Here is a 21,875-nt window from a genome sequence, read left to right on the forward strand (position 1 = left end):
CCATATCTTCCAATTTAGGCACAAAAAACTGGATTATCATGTCGCGATAGCGAGCACCATTAACTGTTATTGCCTTACCAGCCGCATTTTCGAAGAAGAATGGACCGATGATGCCTCCAGCTCAAAATCCGCACCAAACAGTGACATGTTGTGGATGCATTTGTTTCTCAACAATCACTCGTGGATTTTCTGAACCCCAAATGTGACAATTTTGTCGATTAACGAAGCCATCAAGATGAAAATGAGCCTCATCGCTAAAGATGATTTTGTTCGAAAAATAAGCATCCACTTGTTGTTGTTCCATAATCCATTCAACGAACTCTCTTCGCTGTGTGTGGTCATTTTTAATAACCCTGAACTGTCAGCTTCACGCTGTCTTTTTTTTTTTTCTCGTTGGCAACACTTTACCGCACAAATGGCGCTAAATTTAAATCTTGCTTGAATTTTGGGACACCCTGTATATATATATATATATATATATATATATATATATATATATATATATATATACAGGGTGTTCGGGATAAATTTGACATATTTATAATTAATTATATTTTTCCGTAAGTTACATGTATTAACACACACTTCTCTTCATTTAAAAGTTTGGACCCTTCTTCATTCATATACAAGATGTCAGAAAGGATGGATAGCTGGAACCCACCTGAATCATGGAAGAGAATAACTTGTATCATGATGATTCGTGCCCGCCATCAAAATAAGGATATTACGACTGCTGCCCAATGCTCCCTGAATACAGTAAAAACAATCAGGCATGAACTAGAGACTTGCAATGGTGACTACGAGGATGTAGCAAGAAGAAAGATCCCTAGCAGACGATCTGATTGCGTTCGTACAGCAGAATTCCTCGCAAATCTGCAGGAACAGGTGTTGAAGAACCCTGGCATTGGAATTCGGGCTTTGTTCGTGAAGTTGCTAACTGTAGTCAAGCCCTGGATAACAAGGGTAGCGAATGGTAGGCCGTATGTATGGCAGCAGGATTCGGCCCCTTGCCACACCTCTGGGAAAAGTCAAAAATGGTTGTCTGAAAATTTCTACGACTTCACCAGTCCAAATGTTTGGCCTCCAAACTCCCCAGACCTTAACCCCATGGATTATTTTGTATGGGGCGCAGTTGAAAAAGACACCAATCGCACTTCCAGTAATACAAAAGCCCAGTTAATGGATAAAATTAAAACAGTTTTTGCGGCCCTTCCCAGGGAGACTGTAGCATCAGCTTGTTCGAGGTTCCGAAGCAGAATTGAAGCTGTGATCGATGCTAATGGTGGTTATTTTGAGTAAATCTTGTTGATAGTATTGTAATTAACTCTGCCTGTAATGTTTTTTTGTCAATTCATTAAATTTAATAGATACAAAGAAGATTTTCTTTTTCCTTACGAAACTGTCAAATTTATCCCGAACACCCTGTATATATCGTATACAAAATTTTTAAAAACTTTTCTTTGGGGTTCAGTGCGCCACTTCTAATCATGCAATGCGCCATAGGTTGGCCACCCCCCTGGGGTTAGGTGGTATAGCTTCACGAAGAAAGCACATTGGGTGTAAGGTTAGTGCTGTTACTGTGGACGGTATCAACAACCACAATGAAGGAAAAAATTCTGTCTGCATCTTTTTTAACCCTCCCGACACCTGCTGAGTTGTGTGATATACAAATTTCATGCATTTGGTGTTTGCAATGCCCATGGTGATGAATTTTGGAAACTCCTGTTTTATCTCTGTCTCCCTTTCAGACATCGCTTCCGCATGATGCACAATGTATTCCTGCAAAGTTTCGCGGCATTTGGATCACTAGATTGCGCTTCACAAGTAAAAGGGAAGCTTTAATTTTGATCATCCTGTATAATAAAAATTAACATTGCATGCTCCCTCCCCACAAAAAACTACCCGTTTTTTAATATATTGCATATATGATATTAGTAGAATTATTTGGGCAAGGATGGTGATATATAGCGCAATCTGTATGTCAGATTTTGCATAGAGTACTTATCATATGCTTATATAAGGATTCTGTTCTTTGTAAATTTGAACCCCAGAAAATACATTGATCACATATATAGTGTAAAATGAGTTGCCTGCCTGTCTATGTATGATATGTGAACCTATTAGCCGTTTTTTATACCACTTAACGACTACATAATAGCCTCCAGTGGGCACAGCATGTACTTAGTATAGCCATAAATTATCAGCTCTAACAGCGCATAAACCTTTAATCATTCACAGCTTTCAGCACATACAAACAACTTTCAGACAACATACAAACAACCACAGCTTTCAGCACATACAATCAGTAAATCATTCACAGCTTTCAGCACATACAAACAACATGTGCAACGTACATATAGCAGCACTCAATGTTTAGGGATGCCAGAAGTCTGTGAGGCCACATATCGACTGCGGCACGCACGACATCCAACGGAAACGCTGCCATTGCTTGCTCCAAATCCACCTTCACTGGATTTTGAAACCCAGATACGCCAAATCCCACCCCCCGCCACCACCAAACCACAAACGCGGGATGATGACTTTTCTGAATCCTGGATGCTATAGCACGTGTTGCGGCATATACCCAGTTGTTTTGGCAGTTTGGAACGACTCCTCAGTGGTGAAGATCTCGTCTGTGAAGAGGATCTCTCTCTCTCTCTCTATTGTTCGCGTACCGTTGATTTTATCACCCTCTGCCGCATATGTGTGGTGTTAGGAAGTGTCCACTAGAACGACGATCAGTTAGTACATATGACATCGTTCTCTGCTATACGCTCATCTCGCGACATCACTTTCTGCGTTTTCACAGGATTACGACGTAGGCGTGCCTTCAAAGCCCTCACAAGCTGTTCCATCCTGACGCAGTGTGGCGACCCTTTCTTTGGCGGTCAGGTATGTCTTTATAGTTATAATGGTTAATAGTACGATACATAAATAACATCTGATCCCGAGTATCTTGGGCGTGTTGAAAATAACACGTTTGCATTCCAACCTTGTGAATCTCTACATACTGATAAACACTGCGAATGTTGGAAGCACATAGCTCTACTAACGGAACCGGTCTAGCTCCCAATTCCGTTAGTGTAACAGTATTTATGGCAAGACTTTATATTCAGAATATTTTGAAATCATATAAGCAAAGTGTATATTAAATCCAGCATTTTTTCAAAGCCGAATGTTTGTATAAACTAAAAGTTTCTTAAGTTGGACCGAGCTTACAAGAATACAATCATTGGCATCTCGAAGTTGCCTTAGCTTGAACTACTTAAAAGACATGAGCGCTACCCAAGCGCCTTTTAACACCGCAGAAATGAAGCCTTTTGGCTCTTCCTTTAGTAATTTTTTTGAAATCTGCAGGGAAAGACCTTTTTAAATTGTCATAAATTTAATACACTGACTAGTATATGGTGAGAGACGGCTTGGGCTAATTTTAGGAAAGATACCATTTCATTTCGATAGCCTCAGATGCGCAAAATGTATTCTGAAAATATGTAAGGAAAGCCGTTTAAATAATTTTCATTTAATGTTACAGAATCAAAAAAAAAAAAACCTTCCTGTTGGAGAGGACTAGTTTTAACTGCTAATATTAGCTTTTTACATATAGTCAATTACTTATATAAAAGATTACAGACTATTTTTGATGTGGGTTTAGATATGGTTTCCTGTGGGAAGTAATGAAAAAGAGTTAACTCCTACCTCGTGATATTCGTTGTTTGATGCTCTGTTTTTTCTGTTGTATTGGTTGATGATTACTTGGCGGTCCATCGAATTTTTGATGCATTTTCTTTTTTCAGGATTTTGCAACCGAGAACGTTATATGTTTGTAATAAGTTGTATAATTAAACTATTTTGAAAGATTCTGGGAAAGTGCGGGAAAAAAATAGTTAAAGAATTGAATGCATTTTACGCCTGTTTATTTTGAAATTCACACTGCTGCGAACCCAGAAATAGTCAACTACAATTATTACTAGTATCGCTACATTGCCATTAAAATCATTGTGCTTCGGTTGTAGTCCACAGATAGCATCTTGGAGAATTTTTTTTTTAATTTGATTTTGTGCTACTAATATAATATTTTCCCAGCTGAAACCAACTTTTTAAGATTTTCTTTCTTGTAGTCTTGGGTGTCCCTAATAAATCAGTCTAACTGTACTCTCCGACAATGTGTTTCGCTACACAGGCATCGGCATACTTAAAGTTTAATTACGGACCCTTGGTATAGTAACGTGTACTATAACACAAATTTGCCAACTTTGTCCTACGAAACAATTTCCTGATGGACGATTGGGTAATAAGCAGTGCACCATTACTGCTGTAATGGAGCACTTTGCTTAACAGCCTACTTGTAAGGTGACTGTGTAATTCATCATAAGTGATATACATTATTAGCTTGCTCTGTTTTTGATCAGTTAGATAAGATTTGATGGAATGTAATTATATGGAAATGGCTAAATATAGGAACAAAAGCTATGTTAATGACTTCAAAAGCGATTTAGTGGAGCAGTGAAATGGAAACAAAAACCGATATACAGATAAACGTGACCCTTCGTAAATGTTCAGCTGGTGGCAATTCCATTTATTACGAAAATAGTTCCTTTCCTCCTTTTTTTTTTTTTTTTTTTTTTATTAGCCTAAAATTGCATTCATCTGCTGTTCGAATGTTTTAGTTATTCTCTTGCTAGTTATTGCATGGATCCAGTTGTGCTTCGCTCCCTTATAATAACTAGTTTCCCTCCTTTCTATTCCAGACATGCTGTGTTATTAAACAGAACTCTGGAGATTTTATATCTAGCTCAGAAAACTTTGGGTGAAACATATCACTAACTATTAACTGTTTTTAATGTAATGTTAAAGTTAGATTTGCGTCTGTGAAGTTTCCTGTTTTTTCTTTGAAAATGCATTACAGGAACTAAATATTCAAATTCAACGTACTGTAGTTCCGGTGTTAGATTTATGACTAACAGATCAAATATTTTTATTCAATATATGTATTCATCGTAACAAAACATATCCCGTTGAATATAGATCAACTGATTTCTATCGAATTTATGATGCAATCGTGTCGAACATTAGAGTAATGAGTTGCTATCACAATCCGACCAAAATGTATGAGTTGTAAAGTGGAGTTAGCTAAAATTTGAGCTCAGTCGGAGCAAAATAGAGTTATTAATGATAGAAAAAACGATTTTATTATTATTGAAATATTATGTAAAAAAATCTTATAAATTCGTGCACATTCATAGCATTCAATAATAGCATTCTTGATGATGTAAAGCGATTCCATTTATTATGATAATTGATTTACAGCAGTTATAGGTGCGTTTTGTCATTTAATGGGCAACTTCTTCGGTGACTATATAAATATCGTATTCAAATTTAGAATATTTACAAAAAAAAAAAAAACCTAGTGGTCTAACGCCTTTTTATTCGTCGAGAGAGAGAAGAAGGAAGACGGAGATCTTCTAGCTCTAACTTCTTGTAATTGGTAGGCAGCTGGTAACCATTAGCCGTCACCAGTAACTAAACTCACAAGATTTCCAAGTCATTGAGCAGGAAGGCGGCAGACAACTGCCGCTATCTTGTGAAAACCCTAACAATCGTATTGTGTGTAATATTTATTGTTCTATATATCCACCCCTTCCTTACTAAAAAAAGTAAATGTACTTTAATGAAAATTGTTGGATGTGTGTGTGAGAGAGAGACTCCAAATATGCTCTAAATTAGCATGTTCTCGTTAGGTGTAATTCTCAAAATGCGTAAAAAAAAAAATAATAAATAAATAAAAACTTGAGAATAGTTTGACAATGTTTAAACGTTTTCCATTCGAATTATCAAAACGATTTTTTTTTTCATTGCAATCAGACCATTTTTATTAAATAATTATATTTGAAATGATAATAATCCTTCCTATTTTTAGAGCTTTTGTAACTCAGTCGGTATCGATTATGTTCTTTGGTTGGAAGGACTTCATTTCGAATTCCGACTAGGAGTGAAAAACATTTATAAACGGTATTTTAATCCGAAATTTAGTTAGTCAGTCGAATACAAAGGTAATCGTTCTTCCTCTTCCTTAATGCGGTTCTATTTTATTTTATTTTATTTTATTTTTTTATAGTTGATACACTAGCCTTTATAGCCTTAGTGCTGTAGAAGACCGACCCAGTGGCTGCTGGAAGAGAACTCACGGAGTTTGAAAGATGAATTGTGATAGGGTACCATGTTGCAGGCCTATCTGTTCAGCAAATTGTGCCATTCCAGATCAACAGTCAGTGATACCATACTAAGATGGAAGCGCTGGGAGTTAACTGCAAGTGCTACCCGCAGTGGACGATCCACCATACTCACGTGAACGTGACCTTAGGGTGCTACGGTCACGTTCAGTGAGTGTGGATAACATGTAAAAACTACCATTCGTCGGCCGACACGTTGAATGTGAAGTCCCGGTCATCGACTGGAACACGAATCCACACAAAACATTCAGAACCGAGGCTCATAACTTGGGTTTTGCGTCGTCTTCACCGGCGCAAAGAGCGTGCACAGTGGGATGTGGAAGCTTTGAAAGCTGTGTTATGGAGCGACAAATAACGCTATACCCTCTGCCTAGCAGATGGACGGGTGTGGGTATGGTGGATTCCCGGTGAACGTCTTTTACCAGAGGGTGTAACACAAACTATGAAATTCGGAGGTGGGGGGTATAGTCCTGTTTTTACTGGTTTGGCCACGGACCTCTGGTGCTACTAACATTTTACTGCGAGAGGCATCTGGATATTCTGGACAATGCAATGCTTCCTTCTTTGTGCCGTTTCTACGGAACTGACCGTGTTATAAATGCTGCTGCTGTAACTGCGTGGTTTGTGGACATGAACGTCACCACACTTGATTCGCCTCCATAAAGCTCTGATCTCAACCCTATTGAATATCTTTGGGATGAACTGCAGCGTCGGGTGAGGTAAAGTGACGTCCGCCCCATGCCTACAGGAATAATGGTCCAATTCTATTGGTCGGCATCGTACGAAATACACACACGAAAAATCTGTGTGTGTGTGTGTGTGTGTGTGTGTGTGTGTGTGTGTGTGTGTGTGTGTGTGTGTGTGTGTGTGTGTGTGTGTGTGTGTGTGTGTGTTCTTGAGATACTTTGGAAAGAATTTGCATCAGTTTGTTCTCATTTCTAGATTCAATAATGTCTTAAATCTTTTCAAAATCTGATCTTCCAGTCCACGCGAGAAGATCCAGAAAGCAAACAAGTTGTTGAAATGGTACCAGGAGATGTTGCTCCATCTCCCACATCAGTAATGGCTAGAATATGGTTATCAAACAGTTGGAGAGGCAAATAGTAAGTCTCAAGATTGAATTCGAGTGGGCACACACACATTCCGATTTAAACACTCTTTCTACCTCTGGGATTATTTAAATGACTATGTTTGCTAAGAAACCTTTCTTTTAGTTGAAAAAAAAAATGTGCAGTTAAAATAATCAGAGAAGAGATGAAATTTTTAAAATGCTCTTTCAAGAGTGTAATGTAAAACTTTACCATGAGGCTCGAAACATTTATAGTGCTGAATGGGGATTATCTTGACCATGTGCTTTTAACTTTGGAAGCAGAAAGTATTAGTGGTATAATTTTTCAAAGTTTAGAGAACTGTATCATTACTATGAGTGGCCTCCAAGAAGTCTACATATCATCCACACACCGGGTGTCATACCTTTTCTTTAATTCATTCATCCTATCTGGACTCACCTCCAAATGCAAGCCATTCCACTGTGAGGGGAAAAATCTAGCTCTTGCCTTTTCTTAACTGCATTCATTCGCAACTTTCATGGATGTTTGTATATCACTCTTTCAGAAGTTTGTAAGTTTTTTGTCATATCATCCTATTATTTGCTAGTGTGTGCAGACCACAAATCCTTAATCTGTTCTCATAATCTACATTGCACACTCCCGATATCATCTTTAATAATTTCCTTTCCACCCCATCGACTGTTACCTGCATCACTTCTGAAACCAAGAAACAAGATATGCACACAGTAATCCAGGCGAGGTCTTATCAAAGCCTTGGAACGAGGCAAAAATGGTTTCTTTGCTCTTTAAAATCAATGTTCATTCAGTGTTGTCATTATCATCCGCGTCGTATTTGTAATATTTGTTATATTGTCTCCCAACTTCAAGTAGCTAGCTACTGAAATTAGCCTAGTCAGTTTCTTCTAGTGTAGTCCCACTAATATAATATGCCGTTTGATATCTCACCAATCACACCAAAGTTCATAACTAGACACTACTAACATTGAACTGATTGCCATATTCACATACCCACAATTCCAGCCATTCAAATCATTCTGCAAGCACTGCATGTTGGGTGTATTGCCGGTTACCCTGCCTATCTTTACAACACTGGCAAACATCTGTATGTTTCGTTTCCTGTCATATTCTTACCTTTTTCTATGTTGTACACGAATTTTCAGTGATTTTTTTTTTTTTTTTTTAATCCCTGGCGTTTGAATTTTTATTTTTCGGGTTTTTTCCCCTCACCCTGTAATTTATGCAAAATATATAGTAAGAAAGCATTTCTTGCTTTTTATATTGTTGAAATTAAAATAATGAAGTTAAATTAACATTTTTAATATATCTGGTATGCAGTAAACTGCATAATACGTATTATATCAACTTTAGTTTGCAAATGGGATTAGATATGTACTGAAATGGACAGAGAAAAAATTCCAAGGGTAGCTTTGGCATGGATCCCAGAAGGAAAAATGACAAGGGTAAGACTTGAATTAACTTGGCAAAGAATGACAGAAAAAGAAAGATGGCTAGTTGAGAGAGAAGAATAATTAGTTGCAAAAGACAGTGCTAATTGAAGATGGCCTCGGTCTTTTTATGTCGCCGAGCACAAATAGGAATAGGTAAACTCATTGTTTTTATATAAATTTTCCATCTGCGTTAGTTTGGCCTCAGCATTTGAAGGTTCGAGTGTATGTATATCAATTTTGAGTCATCAAAATTAATAATCGACTATTCAGTTAATGTATTCCTTTATTTTTTTAGTCATATATGGATTTATGACTTATTAATTTTAGTTAGTGATAATTCTCTTCTTAGCATAGATGTATTGCTTTTTTCTGTGCTATCTAACAGTGCAATTCAATTTCTCATATTGAAGCAGGATATTCTTCTTTGAATCAAACTGCACTAAGATTTTAAAGCTGTTTTCACCGATATTTTCTCTCAAATTTCAATAAACGGAAGTGATGAAGGTTAATCTATCCCTTAGGAGTGCAGTTTCATTAAACTTCCATTCTCGTGTTTGAAACGCATGCGTAAAGCAGCTAACATTTTATTAAATACCTTGCTGTATATTACATAGTTTTCTTGTTCATCTTATTCGTCAAGGAATCCATTTTTTTGATCGGGTTTCTCGGCCTCCAGAATGTGGTCAAATATCCTGAAGATTTTTTGTGTAAACGATTTCTGGTACTACCCTTAATTCCAGTCTGTCTTCGCTGTTACTTTATTGAGTATTAATTTTAAGATATTTGAATATTTCTAACGTTATGATATGAACAATTTTTGTAGTGTTTGTGTTTTCCTCCCAATAGTAACTCTACTGGGAGGTAATTTATTCCTACATGCTCCACATACAATGCATATATTGCATGTAGCTTCCAAGTATTGATTAATATTTATATTTATGTATCAATATACATATATTTACACTATATAATTCACGCATCAGTAATTTGTTACATTACAACGATTAGAAGTTGATCTTATTGGAAAAATTAATTAATTCTAAGTAATACTTTTGGATAAGTCTGTTTTGACACTGGCGACTTGTCTCCAGAAGTGATGACGTGTTGTATCAGGGGCATCCGGATGGAGTCCAATAGCTGACAGTCGTAAAGTATGTGATCGACTGTTGTAAGTGTTCGACAGACTGTTGAAAGTGCGGACAACAAATGCAAGTTGGGGATTCCAGGATATGGAGTCTGTGTGTAGGTAGTGTCTTAGTTTTCTGAGATGGCATGCTTTTTCAGCCAGAGTCTGCTTCTGATACTTGCCAAGAATTCTTTTGTTGTTGTTGTTGATCCGTTTATAGCAGCTTCTTTAGCCAGTTGATCCGCTCTCTCGTTTCCTGCTACCCCAGTATGCGCCTTCACCCAGCAGAACATGATTTCCCATCCCTCTAGAATGAGATTCCAAACTAGGTTTCTTGTCTGTTTTATTAACGCTATATGGTTGTTCTGGTTTTTATTCCGTCTATAGTGCTTCTACTGTCACTGTAAATTGTTGCTGGATGAACTGTAGCAAGTTCTTCTGTTTGGTTGTTGGGACAGAGGGGGGATGCAGTCTAGAGCAGCGTTCTTGTATAATGGCTGTCTGTTGCATGCAATAAAAGAACAACTGACGTTCCCTTCGGTTTTGTTTCCGTCAGTGTATATATGGAAATCATTACTTTCAGAGCTTTCCTTCTTCTTAATATATGATTTCTTTGCTGGGTGAGGCCACCTACTGTAGTGAAACGGATGTTCGTAGCAATTTGGATCAGTGCTGGAATTTCCGTTGTATCTTCCGGAAGTGACTTCATATATAAGAGAGAATTCTTGCATTTTCAAGCAGATCGGTGTTAGACCAGCAATAATGCAAGCTGCCTCGAAAGATATTATTCTGTATCCTTTAATTATTCGCATGGCTATAAGGGCGTTGAACTCTTTGGCTTTTGGCGATTCTTCTTTGATTTTAGTGCATGGTTCCAGGCAAGTGCAGCATAAGATATCAGTGGTAGTATAGCTCCGGAATATATTGTTTTCAGCCCTCATTGGCCTAATCCCCCACTTTATCCTTGTCGACTTAGCTAGAAGGTTTACTGTTTTTTTCGGCAACATATGAGATGTGCTTGTTGAAGGTTAATTTCTTATCTATTGTTGCTCCTAGATATTTTAGCTCACTAGCTACCTCGAGAACGTTCCCGTTTAGGAAGACGGTTACAGATTGTTTTGATTTTTTCACGTGAGATGTGGAGCAGTTTAGACTTGGTGCTATTGAAGGTCTTTTCTTCTTCCGTGTCCACTCTGCAATTTTAAAGTTCTTCGTTAGCCGTTACTTCTAATTGTAAGCTGTTGCGTCCTCGAATAATAATAATTATTATTATGAGACCTCCAGGAAGTCAAGGAGTCATTGCATCATCAGCGAAAGCTATGACTTTTGTTTCAGTAGTGAAAGGAAGTCTTAATAGCGAATCGTACTGAACGTTCCAGAAACTTGGTCCACATCAGTGCGGACAGCCTCGTTTGACTTCTTTCATTACAGCTGTGGTCTTTAATGTCATGGTTGCCCTTCTGTCTACAAAATAATTTTTTGTAACGTAGAGTAGGTTTTTTTGGACATTTCAAATCTCTTAATTGATTAATTATGGCTGACCACCACGTGTCATCGAATGCTCCTTGTACCATCGAGTGCGATCAGTAGTACGGCTTTTTGTTGTTGTCGTTGTTGTAGACTGTCCTCTGTGAACACTTTATCTCCATAATTGCGTCTACTGTGCTTGATTGAGGTCTAATGCATATTGATTGCTACTTAATAGGTCTTTTGAGTAGACAAAGTGCATTATTCGGTTTGTCAGAAGCTTTTCTAGTACCTTAGCAGCATGTATGAGACTGATTAGCCTGTATTTGTTAATTTCGTCGGTTGTTTCTTTTATTATGGGTTTAATTTTAGAGCGTTTCCATAATAAAGGAAATCACCCTCTTTTTAGCCGTTTGTTGTAAACTGTCATTTGCATTTGGGGAATTCGATAAACGCTTTTAGAAGTATATCGCTGGTTATTCCGTTCCTTTCTAGGATTTTACTTGGATTCATTGATCTTAATATTGACTCGATTTCATTAGTTGTAAAAAAAATCGTCGTTAGGAGTGCCTATGACTGTTTCCGTTCTTTGTAAGTTTTGTGGATTTCTTCATCTGTTGATTCGTCGTCCTTAGCTAAGTTTTTAGTATAGGAGCCGTCTGTTTTCTTGATAATATAGGTGTTGCCTTATTCTTGCTTGCTGCTAATTTATATATGCAATTCCAAGGATTCGATACGGTTGAAACTACAGAATTTTTTCGATGATTCTGTTTTCGCGTTTGTAATTTTGGACTAATAGCTGTATTTGTCTTTATAATAGTTCTATCTTTTACTCTGTCTTAAATCTAGATTATTGTATGTTCTTTGATATATAGTCGTCTGAGTGCGTTTACGCGTTTTCTTAGGACTTATTAGTCAATATTCGTCATTCCAGCAAGGGAGTACTGATTTTCTTTCATTGATGTTTAGCTTCTTGGTTGTTCTGAATGTTTGGTCGCTGGATTTTTTTTCAGACCTGATGAAAGCGCATAAGCAAGGAAGTCTGTCGGCTTGTGCTGATGCCCAGATGGCTAGGTTTTTGTCTAAGCTGAGCTATTGTTCGCTGATCCCATTAAAGTGATGCTCTGCGATTAGGCATGCAAATTCTCTTTGTACTGCTTTTACAGATATGTCTAGATTGGTTTTGTTCAAGTACAACACACACACACACACACACACACACACACACACACACACACACACACACACACACACACACACACACACACACACACACACACACACACACACACTTCGTTGTACGATATTGTTTTGCCCACGTTTTTTCATGAACCAATGATGAAGTGTGGCTTGCTCGACATCAACCAATCAATATGGTGTATTTTGTTTCGTCAATCTTAAGATAAAAAGTATTTATCTGAAGAATAATTACACTTCAATATTTATTGAGTATGTCATGTGATTGCTATTAAAATATAAATCATCAGGCGAGGGTATTATTTTTCCTGTGAGGGGAAAAGAAATATATGTAAACATGTGTGGCTGTACTTGTAAGCCTTTCTGTTTTCCTCTCACAATAAATGCTTTCTTTGCAGATTCTTTATCGACAAGATGAGAGTCGTAGTTAAGCAAGTGCAGCGACATCTGCGGTGTTGAATGCAACCGCCCCCGGCGCCGTTGTTACGGTGACATGCTTCAAAGCAAACACGGCTGTTAGTGCTCTTCGGAGAAGCAGCTGTCTGTCGTAGGAGCCGTCATTCATAACAGAAGCCGTGGCACCATGTCGATGGAGAATGTTGTTAATCACTGTTACGCCTTCCTTCCTTTCTGCCGTTTCCATTTCTACAAAGTCACAGTTGCTGTAGTGTTAGCCTTCTTGCTAATGCAGTATGCCGTCAACATCTTTGTGCAGCATCAAAGCCTTCAAAAAACTGTCTCTCCAGGTCTTAGCTGGATTTCTTCCTTACAGCGAGTATTAGGAGTAGCCCATCGACCTGGAGTTGTCAGGGAGTTGCAACTGTCTTCCAACGACACTGAATCCGTTAAAGTTGACAATGAAACTTCAAGGACTACTCCCGTGTCTGTTGTTTCGTCCTTCAAACCTATAGTTGAAAACAACACAGTTTCTGCTGACTTATTGTCATTGCTGCCTCTGCAGAATGACGAAAAGAAGCAGAAAAGTTGTCCTCTCGTCCCACCAAAACTGGGTAAGTATTAATTTGTTTATAATTAAATGTTTTGTGTTAGCAGATGAAAACCAAACTGAAGTTCTATCTTCTGAATTCTTGAAATGTATATTGATGCAGAAAGTATTCTTATTATAATGGAACTACGTGCAAAATGTTAAATTGTGTACTAAATTGGTGTTGTCATGTACTACAATGTTGATCTGTGTAAATGTGAGATTTTGATGACCGAAGACCACACTTGGTGCAGGAGCACACCTTGGTTCATACTGCATTGACTTGAGCGCATAGCATTTCGAAAGCGCCTTTAAATTGTTTTTACACTCGTATAGGTATGGACGCAAGATGATCATCAGGACATTGCAACTTCATTTCCCTCGCAAGATCGACACCTAAACAAGACTTCAAAGGTGTGGTCACCCTTCCTTACTGAAAAATGTATTTTGGATTCTCCCAAGTCATGCCATAAAAGTGGCTTCCATTCCAATCTACAAAATCTCCAGAATTTGACATTCTCAAGAAGGTATCTACAAGATATTTGAAGCGTCCGTAATTTCTTATACTTGTCAAACGGGACGTTCCGGAGAAGTCTGCATGTCAGAATATTTTAATAATTGTCGAAAAGAAAACACGTGATCTGGTTTAGCTTTTCGCACAAACAGTGAAAGTCATTAGCTTGGGTGCTGTATGTTCCATAAAACATACCTGTTTTGCCAGAAAATTTAAAGAAGCTTCCGAGATGCTACGCGCCGCCAGTCAATGAAGTGAGAACCAGGCTGTGATCTTCCACCAAGTTTAGTCTTCATTCATCAAAAATCTGACATTCACATGTGATATGCGTCATGTTGGATCACACGGTAATAATGGCTTAGTACACCTGCTTCACCGTGTTTATTGTTTAATTTTTCATCTGTTGTGTTATTTTTATTCTTTACTGTGACGCGTTGCACGTTTCTAGCTGGCTGTTTACTTTTATAAGCACGCTCCTCATAAAATGTACTTGTGGATACACGAAACTGGTCGAGCATTGTATGCGTCTAATCGTTCTTGTAACATAGCAGACCACCACAAAAAAAAAAAGCATTGATATTACTTCTATATATATATATATATATATATATATATATATATATCCAAAGAAATTATCCTGGACTCTTCTCACATTAACAGTAGCCTTAGTTATAGTTTGGCAGACTCACATAACTCTGCTATCAGATACTGGCGCACTCGTGAATTCACACGCTCACATATGCCTAACGATAGAACTTCAGGTGTATATACCGCACACCTGGAATATACGCCACTGATATTATATCAGCTGCGTATATTCCATATAATAAAATTAAATATTACCGTTATTATAGTTTTGCATTTCTTCCTTTAAAGACTCCCTAGTTGTTTCCTGTCGCTTGATTCACAGAATTAAACACAATATACTAATTCTTCGTGAAGAGGACACTTTTCAATGCATAAACATTGCATCACATTCGCGTTAATAGCCCGGGTATTAAAGATGTCACAAATACAGACATCTTTTGAGCCCTTTGAACAGACGTACATATGCGCAGCGGGTCAAATTTGGTTACAATTAATTGATAAATTAAAGTATTAAAATTTATTCTACAATTAATTGCATTGGACGAATTAAGATGTGCGTTGATGCACTATGCTCTTGTAAAACTTTCATACATCGATAAAAATGCAATCATACGGTTAAATCGACGTGAATTTTGTAGCGAGGGTTGCATAAGTAATACGACAGCACACCCAACCCAACTTTTCTGCCAGATAAAATACCTGTCTCCTTTAAACCACTTTAAAATCGCATTAACAGTACACAGACGAACATCACACTCATTGGCAATGTATTTTCAAGTCATGGATGTGTGCTGAGAAAGAATACATGTTTTTGAACGCTTTCTTGGAGATGTAACCATTTTATAGCCACACAAAATGAATAAAACACTACAAATGTTAACTTGTTTACACTATTAAAAATACACACTACACTATTAATAAACATCGTAGAGACAGTTAAAACACGCAGCAGTCAAACCAAAACAGTGAACTAAAAAACCGAAAATAATAAAACACATTCCGCAAGAATGGAAACAATGTATGGTAATTCCATTGCACAAGGGTGGTACAAAGACGGATGTATCCAACTATCGACCAATTAGTATCTCAGGAGTGGTGGTGAAGATTTTGGAAAAATTGGTTAGAGCTCGCATTCAAAAATGGGTTGACAGTGAATCTCTACTTTGCAACGAGCAACATGGGTTTACTAAGGGAATGTCATGTTTTGACAATTAACTTGCATTCCATAACAATGTTACCATTTAACTAGACAAGGGGAATGCATACACCATGATACTTTTGGATTTTGCTAAGGCTTTTGACAGAATACATCATGGTAAACTATTGCTTAAATTGAAGAATATGGGTTTGTGTTATAGAATATTAGCGTGGATAAGAGGATGGCTGACTGATATATCAAAAAGTGGTATATGGAGGATGTGAGTGCAAGATTTAAGATAACCAGTGGTGTACCACAAGTATCGGTGCTTGGTCCAATGTTATTTAATCTGTACATTAATGATATTGGGAAGGATTTGACAAGCGACATACAGCTATTCGCTGTTGATGCAAAAATGGGTAGGGTAATCATGAATGCTGCTGATATGCAGTACTCGCAGAATGATTTAAATGGGCTGCAATTGTGGACATGGGAAAAATGGATGTCAGTAAATGTAAAGTCATTCACTTCGGCCTGATTAGATATCCAATGTCGTATTATATTAGTGGGATTATGGTAGAAGAAACTGATGAGGTAAGGGATCTTGCAGTGTTAGTAAATAGGAAATTGAATTCAGGCGCCATGTAGCAAAGATTGCAAATACAACTGAAAAGATAATTGCAATACTGAATCGAAAGTTCACATGAAAAGATAAGGATGTCATTTTGTCCCTTAACAAGGCGTTGATAAGACCTCACTTAAATTATTGTGCGCACTTCTGGTTTCCGTTGTGTTTCTAATATATTGGAGAGAGTGCAAAGGAGAGTGTTAAAAGTGATATCAGGACTGTGGAATACTGATTATGAAGACAGATCGAGAGAGGGGGTGATATGATTGAGACTTATAAACTTCTGAAAAGTCGCACAGGATTTCAATTGATAACATTTTTAAATTTATGGAAAGTGGGGAAAGGACAAGAGGGCATCCTTGGAAGCTAAGAAGGGAATGAGGGCTAGATTTTTCTCTCACAGGGTGGTGCATGACTGGAATGGATTGCCATTGGATGTTGTGGGCAAGCAGTGTGAATGAATTCAAGAATAAGTATGATAGCTGGTGCATGTAGCCTCCCTCAATTAGTCCCTGACTCCCTGGAGTCTCTTAATAATAATAATAATAATAATAATTATTATTATTATTATTATTATTAGGTTTGTTCGGATTAATTTGTTTGCTACTGTATATATAAAATTATAACAATTTGATATACAAATAAAGATCCGAGTATCTTCACTATTATTTGTATATGATTAAGTTGTATTAGCTACACCAGAAGGTTTTTTTTTTTTTTTTTTTATTTCGTATGATGATTCAACGGCCACGAGTTCCTTTTATGGGGAGGTACGCCACCACCTCAATCCCTCCCCCCCCCCCCATTTTTATTTGGGCTCGGGACTGATATAACTGACAATTCAGACCTATGGCTGGAGGGATTGTCTTAGGTATTCTTGACTGTATCCGTGTGTGTTTGCGGGATGAAAAACCCCAGCTAAACTGGGGAGAAAAATCTGTGCTGTCCACGCCCAAGACCGGCTAACTTGGCTATGTCTAAGAAAGATCCTTAAATTCTTCGTCAGGGACGGAAATCGAACCTTTCCCAGGTTCGATTTCCTGGGGACTCCTTTCCCAGGCATATGGTTGCGAAGCGCATAGTCACTCGGCTATCCGCGCAGACCAGCAGGAGATGATTTAGAGATCAGTAAAATCATTAAATGAAATTTTAGAACAATATATTATAAACAAAATATAACAAGCAAATACTTTCAAATACATGGGATGTGACTTAACATATAAAGATGAAAAAGATATAGACATTAAAATCTCAAATTTTGTAGAAGTAAATAGCATAATAAATTTAAGCCATCCCATGTACGAAAACACGCCAGAATCAGACTGTATAATGTCCTGTCTGTCTAAACCACTTTTATTATATAGAAGTGAAACATGGACCAATAAAAAGATGAATGAAAAACGGATTCAAAGAGAAGAAATGAAATTTCCCAGAAAAACTGCTGGATATACCAAGTGGAACCATAAAACAAATGAAGAAATTTTACAATCCCTGAATGTAAAATCAATTAAACTACTATATAAGTAAATATAAACAAATATAGTTAGAACATCTAAATCGAATGGACAATAGTAGATTGCCAAATATACTATACGGTTATAAAATAAATTTAAAAGAATGGAAGACCAAGAAGGCGATGACATGAGACTGGTAAAAGTCACTTGGCATAAAATCAATGACAGGAAGAAGAAGATTTGTCCTGACATAAACTTGTTTTTAGTACAGACACCGGAGTTGTTTAAAAACACAAAGACAGTCGTTTGCTTATTAACAATAACAAAATAATAATAAAATCACCAAGCTATTTTCTTACCGAAGTTCATGTAGGAAAATTTCTCCTGTGATAGAAGTTTGGGCACATGTAACTATGACAACTTACGGAAAAAACGACTTTCAACTTATTCGTATACGGTCAGGGATTATCATGTTGACAGGAAAACATGTCGTTACCAGAGAAAGAGCATTGAAGTGATACTTCAGTGCCAGTTATGTAGGGAATTCAGGTTTAGCAGGTTACATATTGAGCAGAGAGACAAATTTAATCAGGGAATCTTGTATCCCTTTAGAAATAAGAGCAGACAACGATTGTCAACTAAAACATAGGCTTTATTGTGAATAGCATCTGGTGAACAATTTTAGTTTCCACATCCGTGTCAGAAAGAGTACAGTAGGTAGGTGGCATGTGATGCAAACTGGTGCTTGCATGCAGTATTGATTCCTTCTTCCTCTGTTACCGTCTATCTCTCAGTGAACCGAAAAGTGCGGATCAAGCAGTAGGAATAAAGTTGAACATCAAAAGAACACAAGTGGTATGATGCCGTCTGTTGACAGTCATTAGTTCGTCGCATCTTAACGAAAAAACAGTACAAACCATGTTAAGAAGCTTCACATTCATCTTCTCACCTTGTACATCCTGAAGGTTTAATATTTAAGTGATCCATGTATAGCAGGGTTATGTAAGATTCAAAAAAAGTGCAAAAATTATTATTTTATCAGTAATTTAATTAAGTTTCATGTGTTCATTAAGCATCTTGAAAACATTCGCTGTATTATTCAGAAAATATATGAATTTCACCCTCCCAGCCTGTGTGGTAAACGACTTACAAGTCCTCCAACTGTCTTCCATTGTCAACCGCTGCTCATACTTCACTTAGAGGAAGGAATGTTTTGTGTAGAAAAAGCTGCCTGCTACGGATCCGTTGTCATACGCTTTGAGCGTTATGATAGGTCCTTCCATGGGCGTAAAATCACTATGATGAAAATAAAGGTACAAGATAAAATCAAAGCGCTGATAACTTAGTTAAATAACTAGTTATTAATATTATTTCATCTCCAGGATGAAATGAACAGAATTACATATACACAGCAGAAAATTCAACAGTAAAGCAACAACCCATCATTATCACTGGAGTCCAAATAGGGGGAGGAGAAGAAATGGTAATGACGAGTAGAGCAGAGGACTATTTCGCATAATGAGAATAAACGCCAACCATCGGATCGTTTGATATTACTGTGATTGCATAGTTACCTCGGTTTTCTTTGTAATCTTGCCATCAGAAATTTGTTCTCGTGCAGCACTCTAGTTTTCCTTGAAAAGACTGTTTAGGGAGTCAGCATTTTGCACAATAAGACTTGCTTAAGTTTAAAATACTTGATCTTCCGGATTGGCCAAAATGTAATAGACGACAAGAGCAAGGTATCTGGTCGAAACTTGAAAAATCCGGGAAAAATATTGGTGGGTTGTCGTTGGCTGACAAACGAAGGGGGTGAGGATAAGACGAAACTGCTTGATTGCGTAGTGCTTTTTTGATCGTCTGTTTCTTCATCATTGCAATGGAAGACTTTGGTTTTCTATCCTTTGACGAAAAGGGAAAAAATGCAGAACGATACATCTATGCAGAGTCTCACTATTATGCTTGCCCAAACTATTTGTGCTATTAAAACCTTAATTGATCGTGCTTAACGCTTTATGTTCTGGTCTTATTACTGTTCTTAGCTGATATTTTAAACGAGTCTTAGCAACAGTGCAATCGGTAGTTAGGACTTCATCTTTCTCTGAGGAGAATAATCTTATTTTCATCCCTTATATCAAAGAAGTATCTGAACTTTCAGATCATTCCGAAGTTTTCTGAATTTTCACAACATAATGTGATAGTGGGGGGGGGTCATGTAGTCAGGAATGTATTTTTATACACAGTTCGTAGAATTTCGGAATAAGCCCAAAGATTTACTACAGGATAGTGTTAGCAGTTTCCAACACGAAGTTATGGACCAAAGTGTTCCCCCCCCCCCCCTGGTTTTGAGGATTTGAAATGGTACCGTCCAGTGTACTAAGCGTTTTTTTTTTTTTTTTTTTTTGCATTACGTTACTGTAAACAAACCAGGCATTCTCAGCATAGTCGAAATCGATCGACTTGAAAGAGGGGTCGAATGGGCGGTTGACGGGCAAATATAATACGGTGATAATTATAAAAATGGTTGGCATGTATAGAGGGATTAGAAGGCAGTATGAGTTTTTTTTTTTTTTTTTTTTTTTTCCTTCAAACATTTTTGAAGGGGAAAAAACCAGAACTGCACATTGGATTCTGCATAGGAAGCATTTGTTTCAAAAGAACTCAATGCGGGCGTGCTTTCAGTTAGTAAACGAAATAAAGGTTCAAATCCTTGAATGTCTGTCTTATCAGCGAGTGTGATCAAAACGATGAAATCTACAATCATTGCTTTTACATACCGAGGCACATTGGCTGCCAAAATGAAGTTTGCAATGTTTGATTGGCTTTTTTGATTCTGTAATAATTTTCTTCTTGAACTAAGCAAGCCATTAGCAACATGGGGAGGATTTTTAGCTCAGTAAGTGCCGACAATGCCCTTTGGTTGAGAAAACTTGGGATCGAATCCTCTGACGCGAAGAACCGTCATTATAAGGACATAAAACAGGCAAACCGCAATTAGCACATTCAAGATACAGACAAAACATGCTGTTATAAATCTGAACAGCCCCCTGAAAGGTAGCAGAAAAACCTGATTTTTTAAACCTGTCTTCATTCAGTCCAATTGTTGGAAAGACCAACGCGTTTTCGTTGGTCTTTCCAACAACTGGACTGAAGACAACAACTGAATGAAGACTTGCCTTTCAAAAAACTGATATGCAGTACTTGCAGAATGATTTGAATAGGCTGGAATTGTAGGCATGTGAAAATGGCTGTCATTTCAATGTTAATATATGTAAAGTCATGCACTTTGGGGTGATTAGATATTCAATGTCGCATTATATTGGTGGGATTATGCTAGAAGAAACTGATGAAGCTAGGGATCTTGGAATTTTAGTTAACAGGAAGTTGAAGTTCAAGGGTCATATAGCAAAAATTGTAAATTCAACTCAGAGAATAATGGTAATGCTGAAACGAACCTTGACATGTAAAGATAAAAGTCAATTTGCGTCTTTACAAGGCCTTGATAAAACTTCATTTGGTCTATTGCGCGTAGGTCTGGTTTCCGTGGTGATTCTGATACAGTGGGGAGAGCGTCAAAAATAATTATCAGGATTTGGGAATACAAATTATGAAGACAGATTGAGAATTTATAGACTGCAGACACGAGTAAACAGGAGAATGAGAGGTGACACTTACAAACTTCCGAAAGGGGGTCATACAACATTTCAGTTGATGGAATTTTTCATTTTATGGAAGTTGAGAATGAATGCTGTCAAGAATGGGGGCGGGGGGGGAATAGGGCTAGATTTTTCTCTTATAGAGTATTTACGTGATTGGAATGGATTGCCGTTGGATGTTGTGTGTGCAAGTAGCGTGAATGAATTTCAAAAACAGGTATGACAGCTGGTGCGAATAGTATTGATGAGTTGCTGATTCCCTGAAGGTCTCTCTTAATAATAATAATAAATCATTAACCTGACGCATAGCAGTTATAAAATAACATATCATAATTATAAGGTGAAAAATTTTTTTCCGTTTTTTTTTTTCCCCC

At 37.4% G+C, this 21,875-nt stretch overlaps 1 protein-coding gene across 5 annotated transcripts in view; it reads left to right on the forward strand.

The window, feature by feature from the left end:
- LOC150094343 (beta-1,4-N-acetylgalactosaminyltransferase bre-4-like) overlaps positions 1–21,875 on the forward strand; it is a 237,807-nt gene that overhangs the window by 157,376 nt on the left and 58,556 nt on the right. For all 5 annotated transcript variants that reach the window (XM_090411758.1, XM_090411757.1, XM_090411761.1 and 2 more), the window contains one exon: positions 12,937–13,548. In XM_090411758.1, coding sequence (XP_090267884.1) covers positions 13,122–13,548 — 427 coding nt within the window. In that variant the 5' untranslated portion in view covers positions 12,937–13,121. The remainder of the gene's footprint in view (positions 1–12,936; positions 13,549–21,875) is intronic.

This window comes from Typopeltis vanoorti, chromosome 22 (assembly GCF_054136105.1).
Source record: "Typopeltis vanoorti isolate ZY-2024b chromosome 22, IOZ_Tvanoo_1.0, whole genome shotgun sequence".
NCBI lineage: Eukaryota > Metazoa > Arthropoda > Arachnida > Uropygi > Thelyphonidae > Typopeltis > Typopeltis vanoorti.